General features: G+C 36.0%; 1 protein-coding gene across 1 annotated transcript; it reads right to left on the bottom strand.

The window, feature by feature from the left end:
• Positions 1–138: 138 nt before the first annotated feature.
• Positions 139–19,337, bottom strand: LOC127868188 (zinc finger protein 732-like). Its single transcript, XM_052409841.1, has 7 exons — positions 19,301–19,337; positions 15,491–15,552; positions 14,988–15,085; positions 12,774–12,917; positions 9,474–9,580; positions 7,093–7,237; positions 139–4,509 (listed from the first exon to the last, which is right to left on the bottom strand). Exons 2-7 carry the CDS (start codon positions 15,526–15,528, stop codon positions 3,506–3,508), a joined length of 1,536 nt encoding a protein of 511 aa, XP_052265801.1. The 5' UTR covers positions 15,529–15,552; positions 19,301–19,337; the 3' UTR covers positions 139–3,505.
• Between the last annotated feature and the right edge of the window lie 2,798 nt (positions 19,338–22,135).

The raw sequence follows: 22,135 nt of genomic DNA, 5'->3' as shown, positions 1-22,135 counted from the left end.
GATATGAATGGAATGATGTACATGTATGACTGGGTAACTTCTTATTTGAAATGTTATTTAGTGTGTTAGATGGACATTTTGTTTAACCGTTTTGTAGCTTGCTTAAATTTCAATTTAACTTTAATTTTTGATAAGCTGTCAGTTTATATAATAATAACAGAAATGTAACACAATATAACATTATTTATTTGGAAAAAAAATGAATGAAACAGCACTGAAACATTAAGTACATGTACAGTGTTTTCCTAAGGAAAAGCAGTTCAACACACATACTTCAACATCGTAGCAGATAAAAATGGTTCACTCTGTCTTGATCTGCGGTAATAACGGTTAATAATTAATTTGAATTAAGACTTGCAGTGTCTTGGTCCTGAAATTGGTTTTCTTAGCACAGTCACTAGACATTTTACTTCTCTACATGACAAGTGCATACATTTACGACTGTGTGTAAACAATATCTTTTGACATAAAAATAAATACACTCGAAAAATAATATAATTTGATTAATGCATGGGTAATTTGAATAGGATGGTATAATTTAAATACACGGTAGCAATGTTTAATTAACAAACAAGCAATCTACAAGTGTGGTGCAATTCGTGAATAACAACTCCGCAAGTACAATGTGGAACAATTGTGATGAGAAATGTTGCGCAGAAACTTGGGTAACCTTTTTTTTTATCAACTAACACTCATTTAGAATACATTTACAAGCTTAATATTCAAAAGGAAATGCCACTGCAATTGTCTCTCTAATTTAAACAAGCAGAAATTTTACTAAATTAATGTGCTTTACCAATTACAGTAAATAATGTTGGTTAATTTTATGCTTTGCAAACATACCAGATACAGAAAGAAACAAGGGGCTGTTTCAACTGAAAGAAACAAAAAATTTACCTACAGTTCCAGAAACCATAGAGATGTCATTCCTTACTGATATTGCGGGTATCAAACAAACAAGGGTCATGTCTCTAATGCTAATCGACGAAGGATGCTTTTGAAGAGAATACTGCTTTTAAAGAACCTTTTATAGTATTGATCAAGAATTTTAAAATAAAGTGACTGGAAGGTACAAAACATGAAGTCTGTCTGATCAAACATTGTACAACAGATTTAAGATGCATTTTATTTTTATGCCCCCCTTCGAAGAAGAGGGGGTATATTGCTTTGCACATGTCGGTCTGTCGGTCCGTCCACCAGGTGGTCTCCAGATGATAACTCAAGAACGCTTGGGGCTAGGATCATGAAACTTCATAGGTACATTGATCATGACTCGCAGATGACCCCTATTGATTTTGAGGTCACTAGGTCAAAGGTCAAGGTGATCCAAAATATTAAAATGGTTTCCGGATGATTACTCAAGAACGCTTAGGTCTAGAATCATGAAACTTGAAAGGTAGATTGATCATGACTCGCAGATGACCCCTATTGATTTTCTGGTCACTAGGTCAAAGGTCAAGGTCACAGTGACCCGAAATAGTAAAATGGTTTCCGGATGATAACTCAAGAACACTTATGCCTAGGATCATGAAACTTCGTAGGTAGATTGATAATGGCTGGCAGATGACCCCTATTGATTTTCAGGTCACTAGGTCAAAGGTCAAGGTCACGGTGACCCGAAATAGTGAAATGGTTTCCGGATGATAACTCAAGAACGCTTGTGCATAGGATAATGAAACTTGATAGGTACATTGATCATGACTCGCAGATGACCCCAATTGATTTTCAGGTCACTAGTTTAAGAATCATAATTGGAAAAACTAAAATGGCATGATTAGTACATTTTATCAGTTCCTTTACCACTTGGATACATATATTGACGTTCATGTGTATTTGTAGTCCTTTATAAAGTTAAATTTAATTGAAGACCTTTTTACTAGATTCAAGTTTTAAAGGTTTCATTTCCAACCCTTAGATACTGATGAGCAGCAACAGTATAAAACCTGAACAATATACATGTATTCTACACTGGAAAATCGGACCCTATTTCTGTCAAAACATGTCCCCAAAAAAATCTTAACAAACATTAAGACATCAAGCGCTTATAAGTGTTAAAATCGGCCCTGTAGTTTACAGAGTGCAGGATTACGTGACTTTGTTGGGTTTTCCCAATTAAACGTTATCTGATGTAACACACGGGTAAGTGCTGCTTTTTTTCCAAATAACTTTAAACATTTTTTCTTAAGAATTTCAACTAGGGTATGGCAATGTGAAATACATCAGAATTACTTTATTTTATAAGCCTGTGTTCTTGTTCAAAAGTTCCAGGTATACTGCTTGACTATGCGTCACCCAAAGGTGAAAATTTGTTACCGATTACAGACGTATTCAAGGATTAATTCTTATACCTGAAGATATAGACAAAAACTGTCTTTTATGCACTAACTTTTTTTGCAAATGTATTTCAATAATTTGAGATATTTGCAAAAATAATGTTTTTAACCTTGTGTTTCCATTCTTTCTAGCCCGTGTGTAACCCTCTGAAAACCCTGTTGTTTCTGCACCCTGTTTAAGGAGTTAAAAACATTATCTTCAGGGACTAAAATATCCATAAAAGAAAAACTGACAAATGGCCATAATTCTGCCAAAAATCTTCACAGCCAAAGTCCTTTTTTCAAGATCATCTACAAATTAAGACCAACTGTGAAATTTTTAGCAAGATCCACCCAGTAGTAAAATAGGATTACCAAACACATGCTTGAGACGTACATACAGACAAGTTAAGTGCCACTCGACTAGGGCAACAAAATTGCACAGGTACAAAAGAACGTTGGTGAAGTAAAGAAAATAATACTTACAAGTTTGAAAGATGTATGTTGAAATGTTAGGGAGAAATACATCAGAAAAGTTTGTGTCCACAGACATCCATGATGAATCATGTTGGTATCCCTCTCTGAGTCTGACACTTTTAACTCTTTCCAACTCAAAGACAAAGCGAAAATAGCTATTTGCAAACAGCATAAAACCAGAACAGCCTGCGTGTAACTCGCAGTCTATTCATGCTGTTTGATTCTAATCAGTATCTAAGGGTTGGAAATGAAGCCTTTAAAACTGGAATTAAGTAAGAAAGGTCTTATATTTAATAGAACTTTCTAAGGGACTACAAATGCCTTGACATACGTTTTTAAGTGGGAAAGGTTTAAACAATTAAGTTTAAACAGGGTATGAGTCATTATTATTATTATACATGTTCATTAAAAACCTGCAACTAGGTCAGCTTCACATTCTCGAAGATGAGATAACATTTTTAGGATATTAATGAAAATTAGTATACTGTAAGTGTAACGAGGTGAAATATTAAAGCAAAGCATACAAATCTAAACATTTCCAGTATTGATGTTAATGTAACTATTGATTTCTGAATATTGAAGACAACCTAATATTATTTCCAAGAAAGAAGAAATCTCGACCAACCTATTCATCAGGCTATTGCATCCGGCTATTTACAATTATTGTAAGAATTACATTCAGTGTACATAATACATGTACTTAAAAACCTTTTATATTATTCATTGTTTTCCACAACTTTCTTAACAAATTCTCGCCCATCATTTTCACCAAGAATCACAACTTTTTCTGATTTTTCATCTACATGTAACTCATTATCTCCATTTACTTCCTTACTAAAGGATTTACATACTTCATCTTCACACATATTTCTTCTTTTAGAATATTCTCTGGCAAAAACAATTTGCTTCTTTATACCAGATTCATGCTCTTTCAAATGTTCACCATATTCTAAACCGTTGCCTTTGTTTCCAATCGGATGCATCTCGTCTGTATGATAAACTACTTCAAAATTTCGTGCCGGGCGATTCATATTCAATATCACGGCATCCTTCCCTATGATAGCACTCAGCTTTCTGGCCGTCTCTTCTGCGTTGTATGTTTTTCCGCAGTAAATGACCCTCGGGCCAGCAGCATCTGGATTCTTCAAGATAAGAACTTCTGGGAAATCCTCGTTTTCACCAAATTCAGAAGCATCTTCAGACTCATTCACAATACCTTCACTATTTGGATCACGAAACCTCTCAACTGTCTGACCCAGTTTTTCAACGATGTATTCCACTTTCCGCTTCTTAGCAACCACAATTTCACTCCCTCCCGCTGCTTCCATTTCACGTTCCCCCTCAACCTCCTCTTCAGTGTCATCATCACCATCATCATTATCATCACTACCACTAGCAGCAGCAGTAGCCCCTTCCTCATGGTCCCCACTATTCCCCCTATACAGCTTTAACTTACAGTTTTGTTTCTCAGCATGCCTCAGAAGGCTACTTTTCTCAGTGAATGTTTTAGAGCAGACGGCGCACTCAAACTTTTCCTTGTCCTCGAGGTGGATGCGACGTATGTGTGACACACACTGGTCCTTTCTACTGAATATCTTAGAGCAGTAGTGGCACTGGTATCTCTTGACACCTGTGTGGGTGTTTTCATGGTACTTTAACGTCTTTTTTAGGGCAAATCGTAATCCACAACCTTCATATTGGCAGACAAATGGTTTCTCTCCTGAAACAAAAATAAATCCTTGTGATTTATTGTACCTCAGGTTGTGAACACATTGAAAAAGCTGATAAATCATCCCATCATAACTACCATGCACTGGAACGTAATATATCACAAAGGTTTCTTCAGTTGTTGGATTACTCTATGTCAATTTTATAAACATGCATATTTTAAATAACTTTGGTATGTATTAACTCAACTTTTAATGTGTATTACTGGAAGCTGTTTCATCTATCATTGCCACACAATATTGCATAGAATTGTAAGTTTGGACCCATATAGTGTATCACAATGCAGAAAAGAAAATTGCAGGTGAAATTTGTAATTGTTGGTTGAAAATGTATTGAAGATCAGTATTTGCTTATTGTTTTGTACTTGCAACAAGACTGCAAACGTAGATGACTGGTTTCCCAGAAAGGCAAATATAACTAAATACAGTCCAACCTGACCTGAGTATAGCTGACACCTGGCGTAAGCAGTAGGCCTAGATTCCCCTCAACAAATATCAGTCTTTATTACACCTATAACAATATAACAATCAACTGCCCTAAACTGCCAAAGGCTAGTGTAGTTATATTTCACACCAAAAGCCATTATTCACTGTAATAAATCAGTCACAGCACGCTCATTTCAAGTTGCAAAAAGTAAATACTCAAATAGATGTGCATCGTTGTCTCTCACAAAAATGTGTGAAAATGAGAATGGTTCTATGAGCTGACCATCCATCTCAAAAGTTGTCATCTGACTAAACAGGATGCAGGATCACATGACTTTGTGGGTTCACAATTAAATTTTAATGGTTGTAAACTCACCGGTAAGTGCAGCTTTTTTTCAGATACATTTTTTAAACAATTTTTCTTAAGAATTAATTATTGCATAAAAGACAGTTTTTATTCTGCTTTAATATGGCAATGTGAAGTACATATTAAGAATTACTTAATTTAATAAGCCTATGCTCTTTTGGGCAAATTTTTGTCTAATTAATATACACAGTCATGCTTCACTAGACGTGACATTTTGGCAGAGATTTCAGACATATTCAAGGATTAATTCTTAAATCTTAAGATATCGACACATACTGCAAGACAAGAGGGCCCTGATGGCCCTGAATCGCTCACCTGACTAACCTTGCTACATCAACTTAAATTCTATCAAACCCATATACAATCGCAAGCCCGATTTCATTAATTAATACATTCTGACAAAATTTTATTAAGACGTGTTGAAAACTGTGACCTCTTTCACCTACACAAGGTTTTACTACAATTGGCGCGGTGACCTAATTTTTGACCCCAGATGACCCATATACGATCCAAAATAAGATTATCAAAATAAACATTCTGACCATATTTCATTAAGATCAGATGAAAAATATGACCTCTATTGTCTACACAAGGTTTATCTATGATTTGACCTAGTTTTTGACCATAGATGACCCAAATACAATCCCAACCCAGATTTCATCAATATTAACATTCTGGCCAAATTGATAAAGTTTGGATAAAAACTGTGACCTCTACTGTCTTCAAATTATTTTTTTTAAACTTTGACCTAGTGACCTAGTTTTTGACCCTTGATGGCCCAAATTCAACCCCAACCCTGATTATAACAAGACAAACATTCTGACCATATTTCATTAAGATCTGATGAAAACCGTGACCTCTTTTGCCTTCACACGGTTTTTCTTTTATTTGACCTAGTGACCTAGTTTCTAACCCCAGATGAACCAAATACAATCCAAACCCAGATTTCATCAAAATAAACATTCTGACCATATTTCATAAAGATTGGATGAAAACTGTGAACTCTATTGTCTTCACAAGGTTTTTCTATTATTTGACCTAGTGACCTAGTTTTTGACCCCAGATGACCCAAATACAATCCCAACCTAGATTTCATCAAGATAAACATTCTGACCAAATTTCATAAAGATTGGATGAAAACTGTGACCTCTATTGCCTACACACGGTTTTTCTATTATTTGACCTAGTGACCTAGTTTTTGACCCCAGATGAACCAAATACAATCCAAACCCAGATTTCATCAAAATAAACATTCTGACCATATTTCATAAAGATTGGATGAAAACAGTGACCTCTATTGTCTTCACAAGGTTTTTCTATTATTTGACCTAGTGACCTAGTTTTTGACCCCAGATGACCCAAATACAATCCCAACCTAGATTTCATCAAGATAAACATTCTGACCAAATTTCATAAAGATTGGATGAAAACTGTGACCTCTACTGTCTACACAAACAAATTGTTGACGGAAACACGCATGCACAACGGACATCACACGGTCACATAAGCTCACCATGTTACTTCTTTTACCACTAAAAATTTTTGAAAATGTATTTCCAATAACTTATGATATTTGCAAAGTGAAGTTCTTAACTGTGTGTTTACATTCTGTCCCGTCCATGTTGGTTCTGGTGTGCACCCCATTGATCCTGAACTCTGTATAGCAGCCACCTGCCTACAGCAACCACTTTGACCACTTCCTATTACTGGTTGCTGTACACAGGTTGGACTTTATACCTATTTTTATCAAACCTGTGAGAATCAAACAGACCTATGAACAAACCTGTGTGAGTTTTCATGTGTGTTTTTAGCCCACCGGACTGTGTAAACCGCTTGCTGCACACTTCACACTCAAATGGTTTCTCCCCTGTATGTGTGCGTATGTGGTTCTGTAAGGTGCGCTGGCTGCGGAAAAACTGGTCGCAGTGCTGAAAAAAGTGTAAAGGATAGTTTTCAGTCTGATAACACATCATACAATTCTAATGTTCATTGATAAAATGACAGCTCATACTATAAACTTAGTGATATTCCACATTGTGGAAAACAGCAAACATAGGCAGTATAGTGATATTTTATTTATTTTAATGATATAATTTGATAATCGTGTTTCAATTGACCATTTTCATTTGTTATTTGACAAATAATGACGGAATAAGACATGCGTACATAGGACACACTTCCACCTTCCAATTATAGCAAGAGAAGAAGGTTGAGTACAGATAAGTTTATCTCTTGATTTTTATGCCCCGGAATCAATAGATCAGGGGTATATTGTTTTTGTCCTGTCTGTCTGTCTGACATTCTGTCCAAAACTTTAACTATTGTTAAAGTTTGATAACTTTTGCAATATTGAACATACCAACTTGATATTTAACATGCATGTGTATCGCATGGAGCTGCTCATTTTGGGTGGTGAAAAGTCAAGGTCAAGGTCATCCTTCAAGGTCAAAGGTCAAATATCGTTGTGTTTCTCTTTCCTAAATCTTCAACCATCATTAACGTTTTATCATAACTTTTTTAATATTGAACACAGCAACTTCATATTTGGCATGCATGTGTATCTCGTTGAGCTGCACATTTAGAGTGGTGAAAGGTCAAGGTCATCCTTCAAGGTCAAAGGTCAATAAAAAAATCAAAACTTTAACCCAAACTTTAACCTTCTTCATAACTTTTCCAGTCAAGGTCAAGGTCATCCTTCAAGGTCAATTTTCAAATATATGGCTTCATTTATTTAGTAACATTGTCTTTTCTCTGACGCATCTAACTTTAACCAAAACTTTAACCTTCTTCATAACTTTAACCTTCTTCATTAGTTTTCCAATATTGTATGTAGCAACTTGATATTTGGCATGCATGTGTATCTCATGGAGCTGCACATTTTGAGTGGTGAAAGGTCAAGGTCATCCTTCACGGTCAAATATGTGGCTTCATTAATTTAGGAACATTGTCTTTTCTTTGACGCATCTAACTTTAACCAAAACTTTAACTTTCTTCATAACTTTCCCAGTCAAGGTCAAGGTCATCCTTCAAGGTCAAATTTCAAACATATGGCTTCATTTATTATGCCCCCGGATCGAAAGATCGGGGATACATTTGTATATTGTTTTTGGCTAGTCTATCATTGTATGTGTCTGTGTGTGTGTGCGTGTCCCAAAACTTTAACAAAAACTTAAACCTTGGTCATAACTTTTGCAATATTGATGAAAGCAACTTGATATTTGGCATGCATTTGTATCTCATGGAGATGCACATTTTGAGACGTGAAAGGTCAAGGTCATCCTTCAAGGTCAAACAAAATAATTCAAAGCGGCGCATTAGGGAGCATTGTGTTTCTGACAAACACATCTCTTGTTTAGGATGATACCATATATCAAGGGATTTGCTCCCATCCATAAACAAAATGTATGGGAAATCAACAAATATTTGCTTGTTTAAAGGAGTGTAAAGTGGAATAAAAAAATCACACATTTGAATCACATTGTTATTTTTCTTTCCACGGAAGAAAGAGAATACTACTTTAGTGTTGAATACAAATGTGTTTAGTAAGCAAGGCTAAGAAAACAAGAGATGTGTTTGTCAGAAACTCAATGCCCCCTAATGCGCAGCTTTTTTTTTTACCTTTGACCTTGAAGGATGACCTTGACCTTTCACCACTCAAAATGTGCAGCTCCATGAGATACACATGCATGCCAAATATCGAGTTGCTACGTTCAATATTGCAAAACGATTTTGACAAGGAGAAACATAATAATTTTAAAGGCAGTAATTATTATGTTTCTCCTTGTCAAAATCGTTGTTTATCTCTGTTGTTATTTTGTTTAGAAATGTCATTTCATTGAATTTAGTTCTGAAATGTCATTTAACTTACTAACATACATACATCATTATATTGATTTGGTTACCTACTATAGTATAAGGATACGTGACATGTGGCTTGATTCATTTATGTATCAACATACCGGACAGCCATGTGGCTTGATGCCTTTATGTATCAACATACCAGACAGCTATGTGGCTTGATGCCTTTATGTATCAACATACCGGAAAGCCATGTGGCTTGATGCCTTTATGTATCAACATACCGGACAGCCATGTGGCTTGATGCCTTTGTGTATCAACCTACCGGACAGCCATGTGGCTTGATGCCTTTGTGTATCAACCTACCGGACAGCCATGTGGCTTGATGCCTTTATGTATCAACATGTGCTCTTTGAGGCCTGACTTCACCTTAAAGGCCATGCCACAGTCCTCGCATTTGAATGGACGTTCTCCTGAAAAGAGTTTAATGGATTTAGGTGAATGCACGGAGTCATTTAAATGCGCTTCTCACCTTGACAAATTGGGTTTCATTTCCACTCCTTGTATATGTGAGTTTGATTGGCCAGCAAATGAGACAGGAGGGGTTTCCATCAGGAACTCCCCGCCTCCCACAGCCCAAGGTCTCAAAAAAACTGTTAATAAAACTCAAAAGCTTGCTTAAACAAATTTGATGAAAAAACAAGTGTCACTTGTGTTACTTGGACTTCTCCAGTAGATAGATACAGTGTTTATAATACTGAACAAGAAGTAGCATGCTATAGAGCAGAATCAGTTTCAAGACTGTTACAATCAGCATAAACATTTTTTTTCCATACATTATGATGTTCTCATTTTGACTGCTTTTATTTTTAAAGTTATAAGCAGGCAGTACTTTACTGGAGGAAAATACTACTTGCACATGCAGAACTTAATTTCTTTTATACCTAATGATAAAATATGACATTTCTGCAGTGAAATAACAGCAAAAAAAATAAATTTCACCGGTGAAAATAACACATTTTCGGAACTACTTTTTCTATTTTTAGATTATCATATCAAGATTATCATATTTTTTTTATAATCACGAGTGAATTAAAATTAGTATTTCACAGAATCCAATAAAATTAAATTTCTTTTTATTTTACGCTTTTGTCAATATTTATTTATATTGTATAAGAGTTCAACTGGAGAATTTCGCTGGAATAATGACGTCATTTTGTGTTTTGAAATGTATTGAGGCAAGCCACGGGGGAAAGGGTAACTTTTCAGCTAAAGGGAAACAGCTGTTAATTATTTTCTTGAAAAAGGGGCATAAAAGAAACAGAAAATTTGTTCATGTCAGTGTGAGATCGTTTGTTATTTCACACATGACCATTAAAAAAAAAATATTTTCACCCAAAGATGCGCCACTCTTGAAAATATATTTTCTATGATCACTCGTGAAATAACAAACGATCTTACACTGACATGAACAAATATCCTCTATATCATAAGGCACCATGCATGCAAATCTCATAGATCTACCTGCCGCATTCCTAGGGCATTGAAATATTAAAGCCACACTCTGGGTAAAACAGGCTTAATACTTGTGCTATAGCCTGTGCAGTCACTCTGTGTAAAACAGGCTTAATACTTGTGCTAAAGCCTGTGCAGTCACTCTGGGTAAAACAGGCTTAATACTTGTGCTATAGCCTGTGCAGTCACTCTGGGTAAAACAGGCTTAATAAAACTTGTGCTATAGCCTGTGCAGTCACTCTGGGTAAAACAGGCTTAATACTTGTGCTAAAGCCTGTGCAGTCACTCTGAGTAAAACAGGCTTAATACTTGTGCTATAGCCTGTGCAGTCACTCTGGGTAAAACAGGCTTAATACTTGTGCTATAGCCTGTGCAGTCACTCTGGGTAAAACAGGCTTAATACTTGTGCTATAGCCTGTGCAGTCACTCTGGGTAAAACAGGCTTAATACTTGTGCTATAGCCTGTGCAGTCACTCTGGGTAAAACAGGCTTAATACTTGTGCTATAGTCTGTGCAGTCACTCTGGGTAAAACAGGCTTAATACTTGTGCTATAGCCTGTGCAGTCACTCTGGGTAAAACAGGCTTAATACTTGTGCTATAGCCTGTGCAGTCACTCTGGGTAAAACAGGCTTAATACTTGTGCTATGGCCTGTGCAGTCACTCTGGGTAAAACAGGCTTAATACTTGTGCTATAGCCTGTGCAGTCACTCTGGGTAAAACAGGCTTAATACTTGTGCTATAGCCTGTGCAGTCACTCTGGGTAAAACAGGCTTAATACTTGTGCTATAGCCTGTGCAGTCACTCTGGGTAAAACAGGCTTAATACTTGTGCTATAGCCTGTGCAGTCACTCTGGGTAAAACAGGCTTAATACTTGTGCTATAGCCTGTGCAGTCACTCTGGGTAAAACAGGCTTAATACTTGTGCTATAGCCTGTGCAGTCACTCTGGGTAAAACAGGCTTAATACTTGTGCTATAGCCTGTGCAGTCACTCTGGGTAAAACAGGCTTAATATTTGTGTTATAGCCTGTGCAGTCACTCTGGGTAAAACAGGCTTAATACTTGTGCCATAGCCTGTGCAGTCACTCTGGGTAAAACAGGCTTAATACTTGTGCTATAGCCTGTGCAGTCACTCTGGGTAAAACAGGCTTAATAAAACTTGTGCTATAGCCTGTGCAGTCACTCTGGGTAAAACAGGCTTAATACTTGTGCTATAGTCTGTGCAGTCACTCTGGGTAAAACAGGCTTAATACTTGTGCTATAGCCTGTGCAGTCACTCTGGGTAAAACAGGCTTAATACTTGTGCTATAGTCTGTGCAGTCACTCTGGGTAAAACAGGCTTAATACTTGTGCTATAGCCTGTGCAGTCACTCTGGGTAAAACAGGCTTAATACTTGTGCTATAGCCTGTGCAGTCACTCTGGGTAAAACAGGCTTAATACTTGTGCTATAGCCTGTGCAGTCACTCTGGGTAAAACAGGCTTAATACTTGTGCTATAGCCTGTGCAGTCACTCTGGGTAAAACAGGCTTAATACTTGTGCTATAGCCTGTGCAGTCACTCTGGGTAAAACAGGCTTAATACTTGTGCTATAGCATGTGCAGTCACTCTGGGTAAAACAGGCTTAATACTTGTGCTATAGCCTGTGCAGTCACTCTGGGTAAAACAGGCTTAATACTTGTGCTATAGCCTGTGCAGTCACTCTGGGTAAAACAGGCTTAATACTTGTGCTATAGCCTGTGCAGTCACTCTGGGTAAAACAGGCTTAATACTTGTGCTATAGCCTGTGCAGTCACTCTGGGTAAAACAGGCTTAATACTTGTGCTATAGCCTGTGCAGTCACTCTGGGTAAAACAGGCTTAATACTTGTGCTATAGCCTGTGCAGTCTGCACAGCTTTATCAGTGATGACACTTTCCACTGTTATGAAAGTTTTTATTTACAGGAATTCCCTTCTAAACATAAATCCAGTCTTGGCGGAAAATGTCATCCCTGATAAGCCTTTGTGCACTGCACAGCCTAATGTCATCCCTGATAAGCCTTTGTGCACTGCACAGCCTAATTCCAGATTATACTTTATGCACATGTATTAAACTTGTTTTTTCCAAAAACCTGCTCTTTCATATTGCATAATGCATAAGTTGTTTTATCATACCAGTATGCACCCGTAAATGTGTCTCGTAGTCCCTTTTCTGCTTGAAGGTCTTGGCACAGTGTTCGCAGATGTGCTTTATTCTGGAGTCTGTCTGCCGTAGTTTGTCTATTACTTGCACCATTCCACAGTCCAGAATCCCACTCTCTGAAGAACACAATTTAAGTTATTTTTAGTTGGCTCAAAATTTTGATTAAAATGGGTAAAAAAGGCAGTTAAACAAGAGCACCGCATAATGGGTGCCAACGCTCGGCTGTGGTGCAGTTTTGAATAAATGAAAGATTGTCAGACAGAAGATTTTTTTTTTTAAGAGGTCAGTGAACTTGACCTTTGACATAGTGACCCCAAAAATGAGTGTGGGGTGTAGAAGTCATCACGGTGCAGCTACATATGAAGTTTCAAAGTTGTAGGTGGTAGCAATTTGATTTTAGAGCCAATGTTAAGGTTTTAGCAGGACGCCTACGGCGGACGGTGGATGACCTGACGAGCTGGCTATGAAATACCTCGGGACAATAGCGAAACCAGCCGAGCTAAAAATCAGCTCTATCCTCTGTCTTGGTCTGTTTGACCTTCAAGTGATGACCTTGACAGTAAGGAAGCATTGACCTTGAATTTTAATATGATGAACATTTATGATTGGTTTAACAGAAATTTTATAAAAGGGTATAGGAGATATAACAGAGTGAAAATAAAGGCAAAAAACAGTCAAATTTTAAGAGCAACCTTTGAGTTAACCATTTGGTCTGTATGGCATAGTTTGTCTATCCACTACACCATACCACTGTCTAGAATTGTACCAAAGTTATCCCAAAGTTATGCATTAATACATGTAAGTACCATTACCATACATACACATTAGTTTCCGTAATTAAAGGTATTTGAATTGATTGAAGCATACCACACCCGGTATACTGTTATGGACACATAAAACTCGCCAACACATGCACAAACAAAACAAAATGTAAGTCCCAAAATCTGTGCTCATGGCGTTCATGAGTGACATACATATGCTGTAAAAGAGCATCAGTTCTCATTTAAGTACCAGTAAATGATGTTTATTTCACTGAAACTATATTTTTAATAAGAGAAGCATTTTAATACATGTATGTAAATCTAAATGCACTCAGAGCAAATGGTATATAAAGTATGCTTTTTGTATTTTTGAAAGATGTCTTTATCAAATACCAGAGGCCCACAGTCGTTCATCTGAAACTTCAGGGAACTGAAATGCTCTCAGCAATTTTTGGGATGTATCTGAAACCATTGTTTAACTAGGCCAAAATATCAACTAAAGAGTTAACAATGTTTTACTAAAGCCACAGAAAGAAAAACGCCCAGCCCCCTGGCAACCATGTTTTTCAATTACCAAGAAGCATTTTTAAACTCAGCCCAGATAGCATGAGAACAAATGCTGTGACCAGGCCCCGTGTTCACAAAACGATTTTGCAATCGAAAATCGATTTTAACTGACATCGATTTTCATTTTTGCCTATCAACTACAATGGAAATCCATTTTCAATGACAAGCAAAATCGATTTTCGATTGCAAAAAATGTTTTGTGAACACGGGGCCAGGTTTCATGAAGATTGGACGAAAAATGTGACTTGAAAAGTGTTAGCAAGATTTTACTATAGCCATAAAAAATTATAGAGAAAACAGCCCCGACCCCTGGCAGCAATTTTTTTTTGACAAACCATAATCAGCCAAGTTATCATTAGAAAAAGTGTTTTAACTAAGTTTTATAAAGATTAGACCATAAATGTGACTATTAGAGAATTAACAAGGTTTTACAATAGCAATATAATATTGGGAAAATGACGCCCCTGGTGGCCATGTTTTTCAAGAGACCGGAACTTTTTTATAACTCATCTAAGATATCATTAGAAAAAATATGTTGACTAAGTTTCATGAAGATTGGACAATAAAAGTGACTTTAAGAGTGTTAATAAGGTTTTACTATAGCCATATAAGGAAAAATGCCTGGCCCCCCTGGTGGCCATGTTTTTCAACCAACTGGAACCATTTTCCAACTCCTCAAAGATATCATTGATCTTCTGACCAAGTTTCATGAAGATCAAACAACTCTGGAAAATGTATAGCTCTAAGGGACATTTATCCAGGAAAAATGGTAGCTATAATCTTACTCATATCAAATGCGAAAATTATATAACCTTATGGGTTGTAATTACTAAATGTATGCAGTAAATATTAAATTACCGTTCATTGCTTTTTGTAGCCTGGCCATTCTCTCTCTCTTTATCTCAGCATCGAGAGCTTCCTGACTGGACCCAGTTTCCGTCATATTATCACCCTCACTGTAATAGATCCATGTAGACTCTACAAAACCTGTCCAAATGACTCTGACAATGTCTGACAAACAGTTGGGCACTGTAATACACAGTGTTTTGTAGCAATTTGCAACAGTTTATAGATAAAAAGCATACATGTCTGTCAGATAGACTAAATGCATGACAATAATCTGTTCTTATATGACAATACATCTGAAAGTCTCTTAAGCTTTTTCAGAGTCTGTCCATGGTATAACCAGTCCGCTTTTTTTCTTTCACTCTGCGCACACATTTTGTGTCTTGGCACATTCTCATAAACTTGAATGTTTCGCTTTTAATTTTATTTAAAAATGAGATTTAAAAATGCACTTTTTTTTTCTTCAAAAAATGTTGTGTGCAGGGCTTTCAGCGCTTTGTTTTACTTGATCCCACCTGTCATGAGAGTTCCCAATTTGCTCTGTTGTTGCCATCTGAAGTGGTCTCTGATTCTCAACCTAGAGTGATAAAAAATACCAAGTATTTTAAGTCTTGCCTGCAGCCTTCAAATCAAACATCTTTATTTCGCTACTTATTGTTTAATGTTATGGACATGCAGATAATTATTATGCTATTCATATTTAAACAGCATGTTTGTGTTATGTAGTCGTCAGGATTTTTTTGATCATCTATTAAAAAAAATAAACACAAAAGTTTCCTTTTATAATGATGATTGAACATACATGTATTGATATGAAAGATGGAACTAATCATGGTTGCTAGGGTGCCTGCGCAGCATTGATCTGTTACTGCGAAAATTGCAAATTATTTTGTCTTTATTTTGTTGTTGACACAATGCCGTTCATGTTAAATCACGGAGTGTATATTGATAGGAGATGAATCGAGTATTTGACCCTTACTGTAGTAAATTCAATCTTATGCAAATACCATTCATCCGATTTTATTGGTTTATACGTTATCTTGTTGCTTATTAATTCCTCTTTCAAAAAAATATAACTTTAAGTATATTCCCGTTGTTATTAATGGATTTATAGCGAGTTAAACACAAGAAATACACATTTTATGTTTTACCATTGCGCGTTTTTACATGTTGTGGCTATCGATCTTTTACAATTAGCGTACAGCGAAGCGCCGAGGTTATACATTTTGGTGTACCCACTCACGTCTTTTGTTAAATTTAAGTTTCATTTCTCGGCCGATTTTGACAAATTATATATCATTAGAAAGCTTACGTTACGTAGTAATCAGATATATAAATATATATTAAGTTTTTCTTCTGATTTTGACAGCCCGGCGAGTTATAACTTTAACTTTTGCAAATATCATACCGTTTTGGAGTTATAGAATCTAGATTTACGGTTGACATGTTCATACTTAATACCAATTTGTAGCGTTTATATTTGAAGTTCAGTTTTAAAAATTACATCTTGCTTAGGAGAATAGAATTTTGTATACGATAGAAATTTTTTTTGTTTAAAAACGAAAGTAATTAAGGAATGAAGGCGGGAAAATGTAGCGCGCGTTCCTAACGCACTGAACTGATGCTACGGTCTTGGCGATTATGCTTTTGTTTAGAAACCGGCCATTGAATTTCCTTTGCCATCTTATTATATTTTTTATGGAATATATTGTAGTATTTTGTTCACGAAACATATCAATAAAGCTTATTATAAACGAATCTTAATAAATTAACGATTTCAGCTCTTGTTTATAACACAGAAAGGGTGTTAAATTTATGATGAAACAGCGTATATAGCGGACCCTCTTGATGTAATTCGGCTTTGCATGCATACTTGAAATAAAATGGGTGTCAAAAACATTCATCATTTGCTGTTTATTATCAACGACGTAATTATGTATAATTATATGAAATGTTATTTACCTTAAATTATCAATTTATTAAAGATTGTTGAAAATCACGGTCGGTGTTACGCGGGTCATTTCGTATTTTGACATCAGGGCATCATGTCCAACTATTCAAAATCAGATTTTTTTCACTGGGACGATGACGGCTTGGATTGAGAAAGGCAGACAGATAGTTTATTCAGACTTATACAACAGTACATCGTCTTCAACTCAAATATATACATTATTTTTAGACGAATTGTTAGGTGATTACACATATAGCAGTGATGATTCTGAGAATGTTGCCATGTTTCTTATCCGTGTAATCTAGAGTCCGTGGTTTGAGCATTTTTATCGCGGTGTTCAATAACAGATATCTCAATAATCTTGTTTATTGATAGATCTGTGGTTTTATTGCCCCTGTGTTCAGCACAAACCAATTATCTCGTTATGATCAGATACTGTGCCGACCAATACTAAATAACACTATGGTGTCATACGCCACAGCAGGGACCTATACTTGTATATTGGTCCCTAACCACAGGTGGCAATGTCTGGTCAGTTAACACTTTTTATGATACCTCCATGTCTTCTCGTGGTATTAGTGGTCATTTCTTGGAGTAATGTAACGCCAAATACTCAATTTTGCGTTTATAAGATATGTAGCGTATTGAAAACATTTATAGTCATCTGCCCATACAGATTGCCATAAACTACATACCGTATAGATGTTAGCCAGCTTAATCATAATAATTATAAGTGCTTAATACCTATACATGTACATTTTAAACATTATATTCTATATATTTATAACTCTGATAACTTATAAAGATATTTCAATATACATGCATAGACAGTTGACCGTGATTTTCAAGAATCTTAAAATGATTTTAATTAATTGATAATTTATGGTTAATAACCTTTCATATAATTTTACGTAATTACCTTTTTGATAATAAACAACAAACGATGAATGTTTTGACACCCATTATTTTTGAAGTATGCAAAGCCGAAAAATATCAAGAGGGTCCGCTATATACGCTGTTTCATCATAAAATTAACACCCTTTCTGCAGTCCTTCCCAAAATTATAATTTATTGCCGGCAATGAGGTCCTATAATCATGCAGCCATTTCCGGCCTAGACTGATTATTTCAGGCCCAAAAAGTAAAAAATGACGACGAAAGACGAAGATGACATTTTTAACATTGTAATTTGCATTGACGACGCAGCAAAAATCTTTGGATACCGTATATGCACGTACGTCATTCAAGAAATGCAACCAATAAAAAAATGTTTTTCATGATTGGAGTATTCATAAATTACTCTGTAAATTCCTTACTTTTGCCTTGTAACTTTTCTGGAAAAAGCTTATGGAATTCCAAATTTCGCCACAATTTTATTACCGGACATGAGGTCCGGCAATATTAGAATAATTTCAGGATTTTCCAAATTATTATCGGAAAAATCTGAGGACCGACGGTATTTCGGAATGACTGCTTTCTGTGTTATAATCAAGAGCTGAAATCGTTAATTTATTAAGCTTCATTAATACTTAGCTTTATTGATATGTCTCTAGAACAAAATATTTCAATATATTCCATAAAAAAATATAATATAATCATGGCAAAGGAAATTCAATGGCCGATATCTAAACAAAACCATAATCGCCAAGACCTTAGCATCAGTTTGGTTCGTTAGGACCGCACTCTACTTTTTTCCGCCTTCATTCCTTACTTGCTTTCTTTTTTAAAGCATTTTTTTTTCTATCATATACAGAATTCTATTCTCCTAAGCAAGATGTTATTTTTAAAACTGAACTCCAAATATAAAGGCTACAAATCGGTATAAAGTACGAACATGTCGACTGTAAATCTAGATTCTAAAACTCCAAAACGGTATATTTGCAAAAGTTTAAGTTATAACTCGCCGGGCTGCCGAAATCAGAAGAAAAACTTAATATATATTTACATATCTGAAAACTACGTTACGTTAGCTTTCTAATGATATATAATTTGTCAGAATCGGCCTAGAAATGAAATAATAATTTAACAAAATACGTGAGTGGGTACATCAAATGTTTAACTTCGGCGCCTCGATAAAAGATCGATAGTTATGACACGGTCACGTGACTTAGACACAACAAGATATTTGGCGTAACGGTCCCGTTTCTTATCCGTGTAATCTAGAGTCCGTGGTTAAATATATCACTTGTGTTAAATTGTTTACATTCACTATATATACTTCATTTAACAAATAATAAATAACCGAATATACAGATAAATAGACTTACTATTAATATTACGTCACTATAACAACAAAAATAAGTACAAAAAGTTGACGATGGCACGGCTTAAACAAGCAATCAAATATCGTGTTTAATTAAAAATACCAAATATACCTTACAAATGTTAAGGCGAATTTTTAAACAGGGGAAGTAACCAAAGAATATAACATAAGTAAAATCGGTTTAATCATAAACGGTCGTCCGCAAGTTTTTAAAGAGCATCTATAACGTTATATAACAATAAAGGTTTATAGACTCTAATATGATTATAGGTGCTACCTAATTTACGGGCAAAAGCTTTTTAAGTTTTTTTTGTTAACCATGTTTTTTAAAATAAATATATGGACATGATTGTGGTCAAAATATTATAATTGTTGCAATAATTAAGTAATGCATCCAAAAAGTCAATCTTAAAACGAGTTCCATGTTCCCAGCTTAAAGATCTAGCATCTTATTTTTTTTTTGTTTTCTAGCCACAGGAATTTAAAGTTGGTTCGGTGGATGTGGTATAGTGGATGGGGTGTCTGCTAACTGGCTTAGTCACTGGGAGGTCTCTGTACTGATCCCTTAGGTGGGAGCATTCTTTAGATAACCCAAAAGACATACTATGGCGTACCATTTGGGTTGAAAGTCAAGAAGACCTACAAGGTCAAAAGAGAAATGTACGTCGAAGTACAATAATTGTACGTCGACATACAAATATTAAAAAGAGTGGACATCCCTTCCCATTGATGAATTACTCTCAGCAGCACACAACTGACTGAATGAGGAGTTCTGTCTCGTCGTCCCTCATTTCCACCAATGTCCAAACCGGTCAAGGGAATGATGATGATGCAATATTTCCCATTGACACATTAAAGCAGTTTGATGCTCATGTTGACACAGAACGTTTATTTCACTTCGATTTAATAGTGTTCTTTGATGTCTATATCATTATGATGGCTGATTTCTACCGTTTCGTTCTTGAGTGTTGGCGGGTGTGAAGCTTGCCAACATTACAACACGCTTTAATGATAAAACGGCTAAACCGCAATAATTGATGCATTATGCCTTCGTTTTCGTTCTGACGAGTATAGTTGTTACTCTTTCGTGTTTGGTTGTACATGTAAGCGGGTATAAAGGTCGTCAATACGAAAACACGACAGACTAACAAATGTACTCTACAATACGACTAAAGAGGCGACACAAGTAATAATGGTAGTATGAGTTCACTTTGTGTCGTTCTTACGGGTACATTTGTCATGTTTTCGTGTTGGCGCGTTTGTGGTTTTAAAGATCGAACAAACAACAGTACGTTACAACTAAATGAGATCCCAGTTTTTACACCAGGGGCATTGGGTGAACAAGATTACTAGAGGATCAGTATAAAAGGCTACTCATTAAATATACTGTCTTATTGGACTAGTTGTTAGAGCATTCGCCGAAGGAGCGGGAGAACGAAGGTCCGCGCCACACACGGGACACGTTCTTACATGGCACGATACTATAACAAACTCTTTAATTTTTATTACAGCCCATACAAATTTAGTAAATGAGAATGTTTGTAAACTGTTCATTTTTAAATTATATTGTAGCTATAACAAACTCCGATTCAGCGGGCATTTGGACGATTGGAACCTTTTTTCTAACTTAGAAAAACAAGAATCGTTCGCAAGACATTGCGTTAAAATCTGCCCACCGGTTGAGGACGAGTTGATGTTTGAATAACAAAAATGTGGACGCCCCGCAATGAATGACGGGCCAAAGGGCGGTCCTTTTAAGTCACCCCGTGGAATTCAATAAAAGACGCCAATGATTTGGGTTCCTCTAACATGCACCCGAGATGTTGTTTGTAAAAACGTTTTCAATAGGGGATCCAACCGGACCCATGAGCATCTCCCCTACCACTTCACAATGCTGCATCGGCATTACCGTATTTTGCATATGGCTAGGGTAGTGATATGTTTACAATTTTAACGAAGTCATGTTCGCACAATAGTCATATGTACGAGCTTTATTGATTAAGAAAAATAAGGTGTTTTTTCATGCCTGAGCAAATATTCAATTCTAACATTCAAACATATGTAAATCTACATGTATTTAACATCACCGGTAACTAACAAGTACTTATAGGCAGTTAATTATTGTGCGCACACATCGAACGAATTTCAACCAAAACTAAGTTGGAAGTTGGTTTAACTCTAATTATTTTATTGCGAAGGTCATTGTAACCAATTTGAAGTTGTTTTTAACTAGAATGCGTTTTAATCTAAAATATTTTTTATTGATTTAATTGAAAAACGGATAGCTGGCGTGGATGGGTACTTATTGAGAAATCAATACCTGTCCTCAACTCATAAGACATTCCGAGTTTAGACGATTGCAACTACCAAACGTTACAAAAGATGCTAGATGTGTATCTTGAACCGCCACGAAGGTTAGAGCATATCTTGTACAGTATCATATTCAGTGAGGAGGATCAAAGCGCCATTGCTTACCATCATAAACACTGACATAAACTACATGGATGCATATTCGAACGTCATGTAATTAAACAATGTTGAGCAAAGATAACGGCGTAGCAATAAGTGCTTTGTCCGAGTAAACAAAACACTTTCGTCGAAAGGAGAGCAAAAACAAAGTTATGTGTACGGTGAAATAGATAGAGCGTTAAAACCTAGTAACACGAACATTGGCGTAGAAAAAAGACGCATTGCAAAGTAACATTTGTTATGACGTAAGTAAGAACGCTATAGCGTAGTAAAATGCATTGTGGCGTCTACAATATTTACCGTCATAACGTATGAAATGTACTGTGACGTCTACAATATTGAGCGTCATAACGTAGTATCATATACTGTGGCGGCAATATTGAGCGTCCTAACATAACAGTACCACGATATTAAGCGTCATAACGTAGTAACATGTACTGTGACGACTACAGTATTGAGTGTAATAATGAAGTAACTT

Source organism: Dreissena polymorpha, chromosome 2 (genome assembly GCF_020536995.1).
Source record: "Dreissena polymorpha isolate Duluth1 chromosome 2, UMN_Dpol_1.0, whole genome shotgun sequence".
Classification (NCBI taxonomy): Eukaryota; Metazoa; Mollusca; class Bivalvia; order Myida; family Dreissenidae; genus Dreissena; species Dreissena polymorpha.
The sequence above is the reverse complement of the archived record's forward strand: the minus strand, read 5'-3'. Positions and strand labels throughout refer to the sequence as shown.

Coding starts and splice junctions, on each gene's coding strand:
- LOC127868188 (XM_052409841.1), bottom strand. CDS start 15,528: ATGGCAACAACAGAGCAAATTGGGAACTCTCATGACAG. Junction 15,086..15,490: donor ATTGGGAACTCTCATGACAG/GTGGGATCAAGT, acceptor GATCTATTACAG/TGAGGGTGATAATATGACGG. Junction 9,581..12,773: donor ACATTTACGGGTGCATACTG/GTATGATAAAAC, acceptor AACTCTTTTCAG/GAGAACGTCCATTCAAATGC.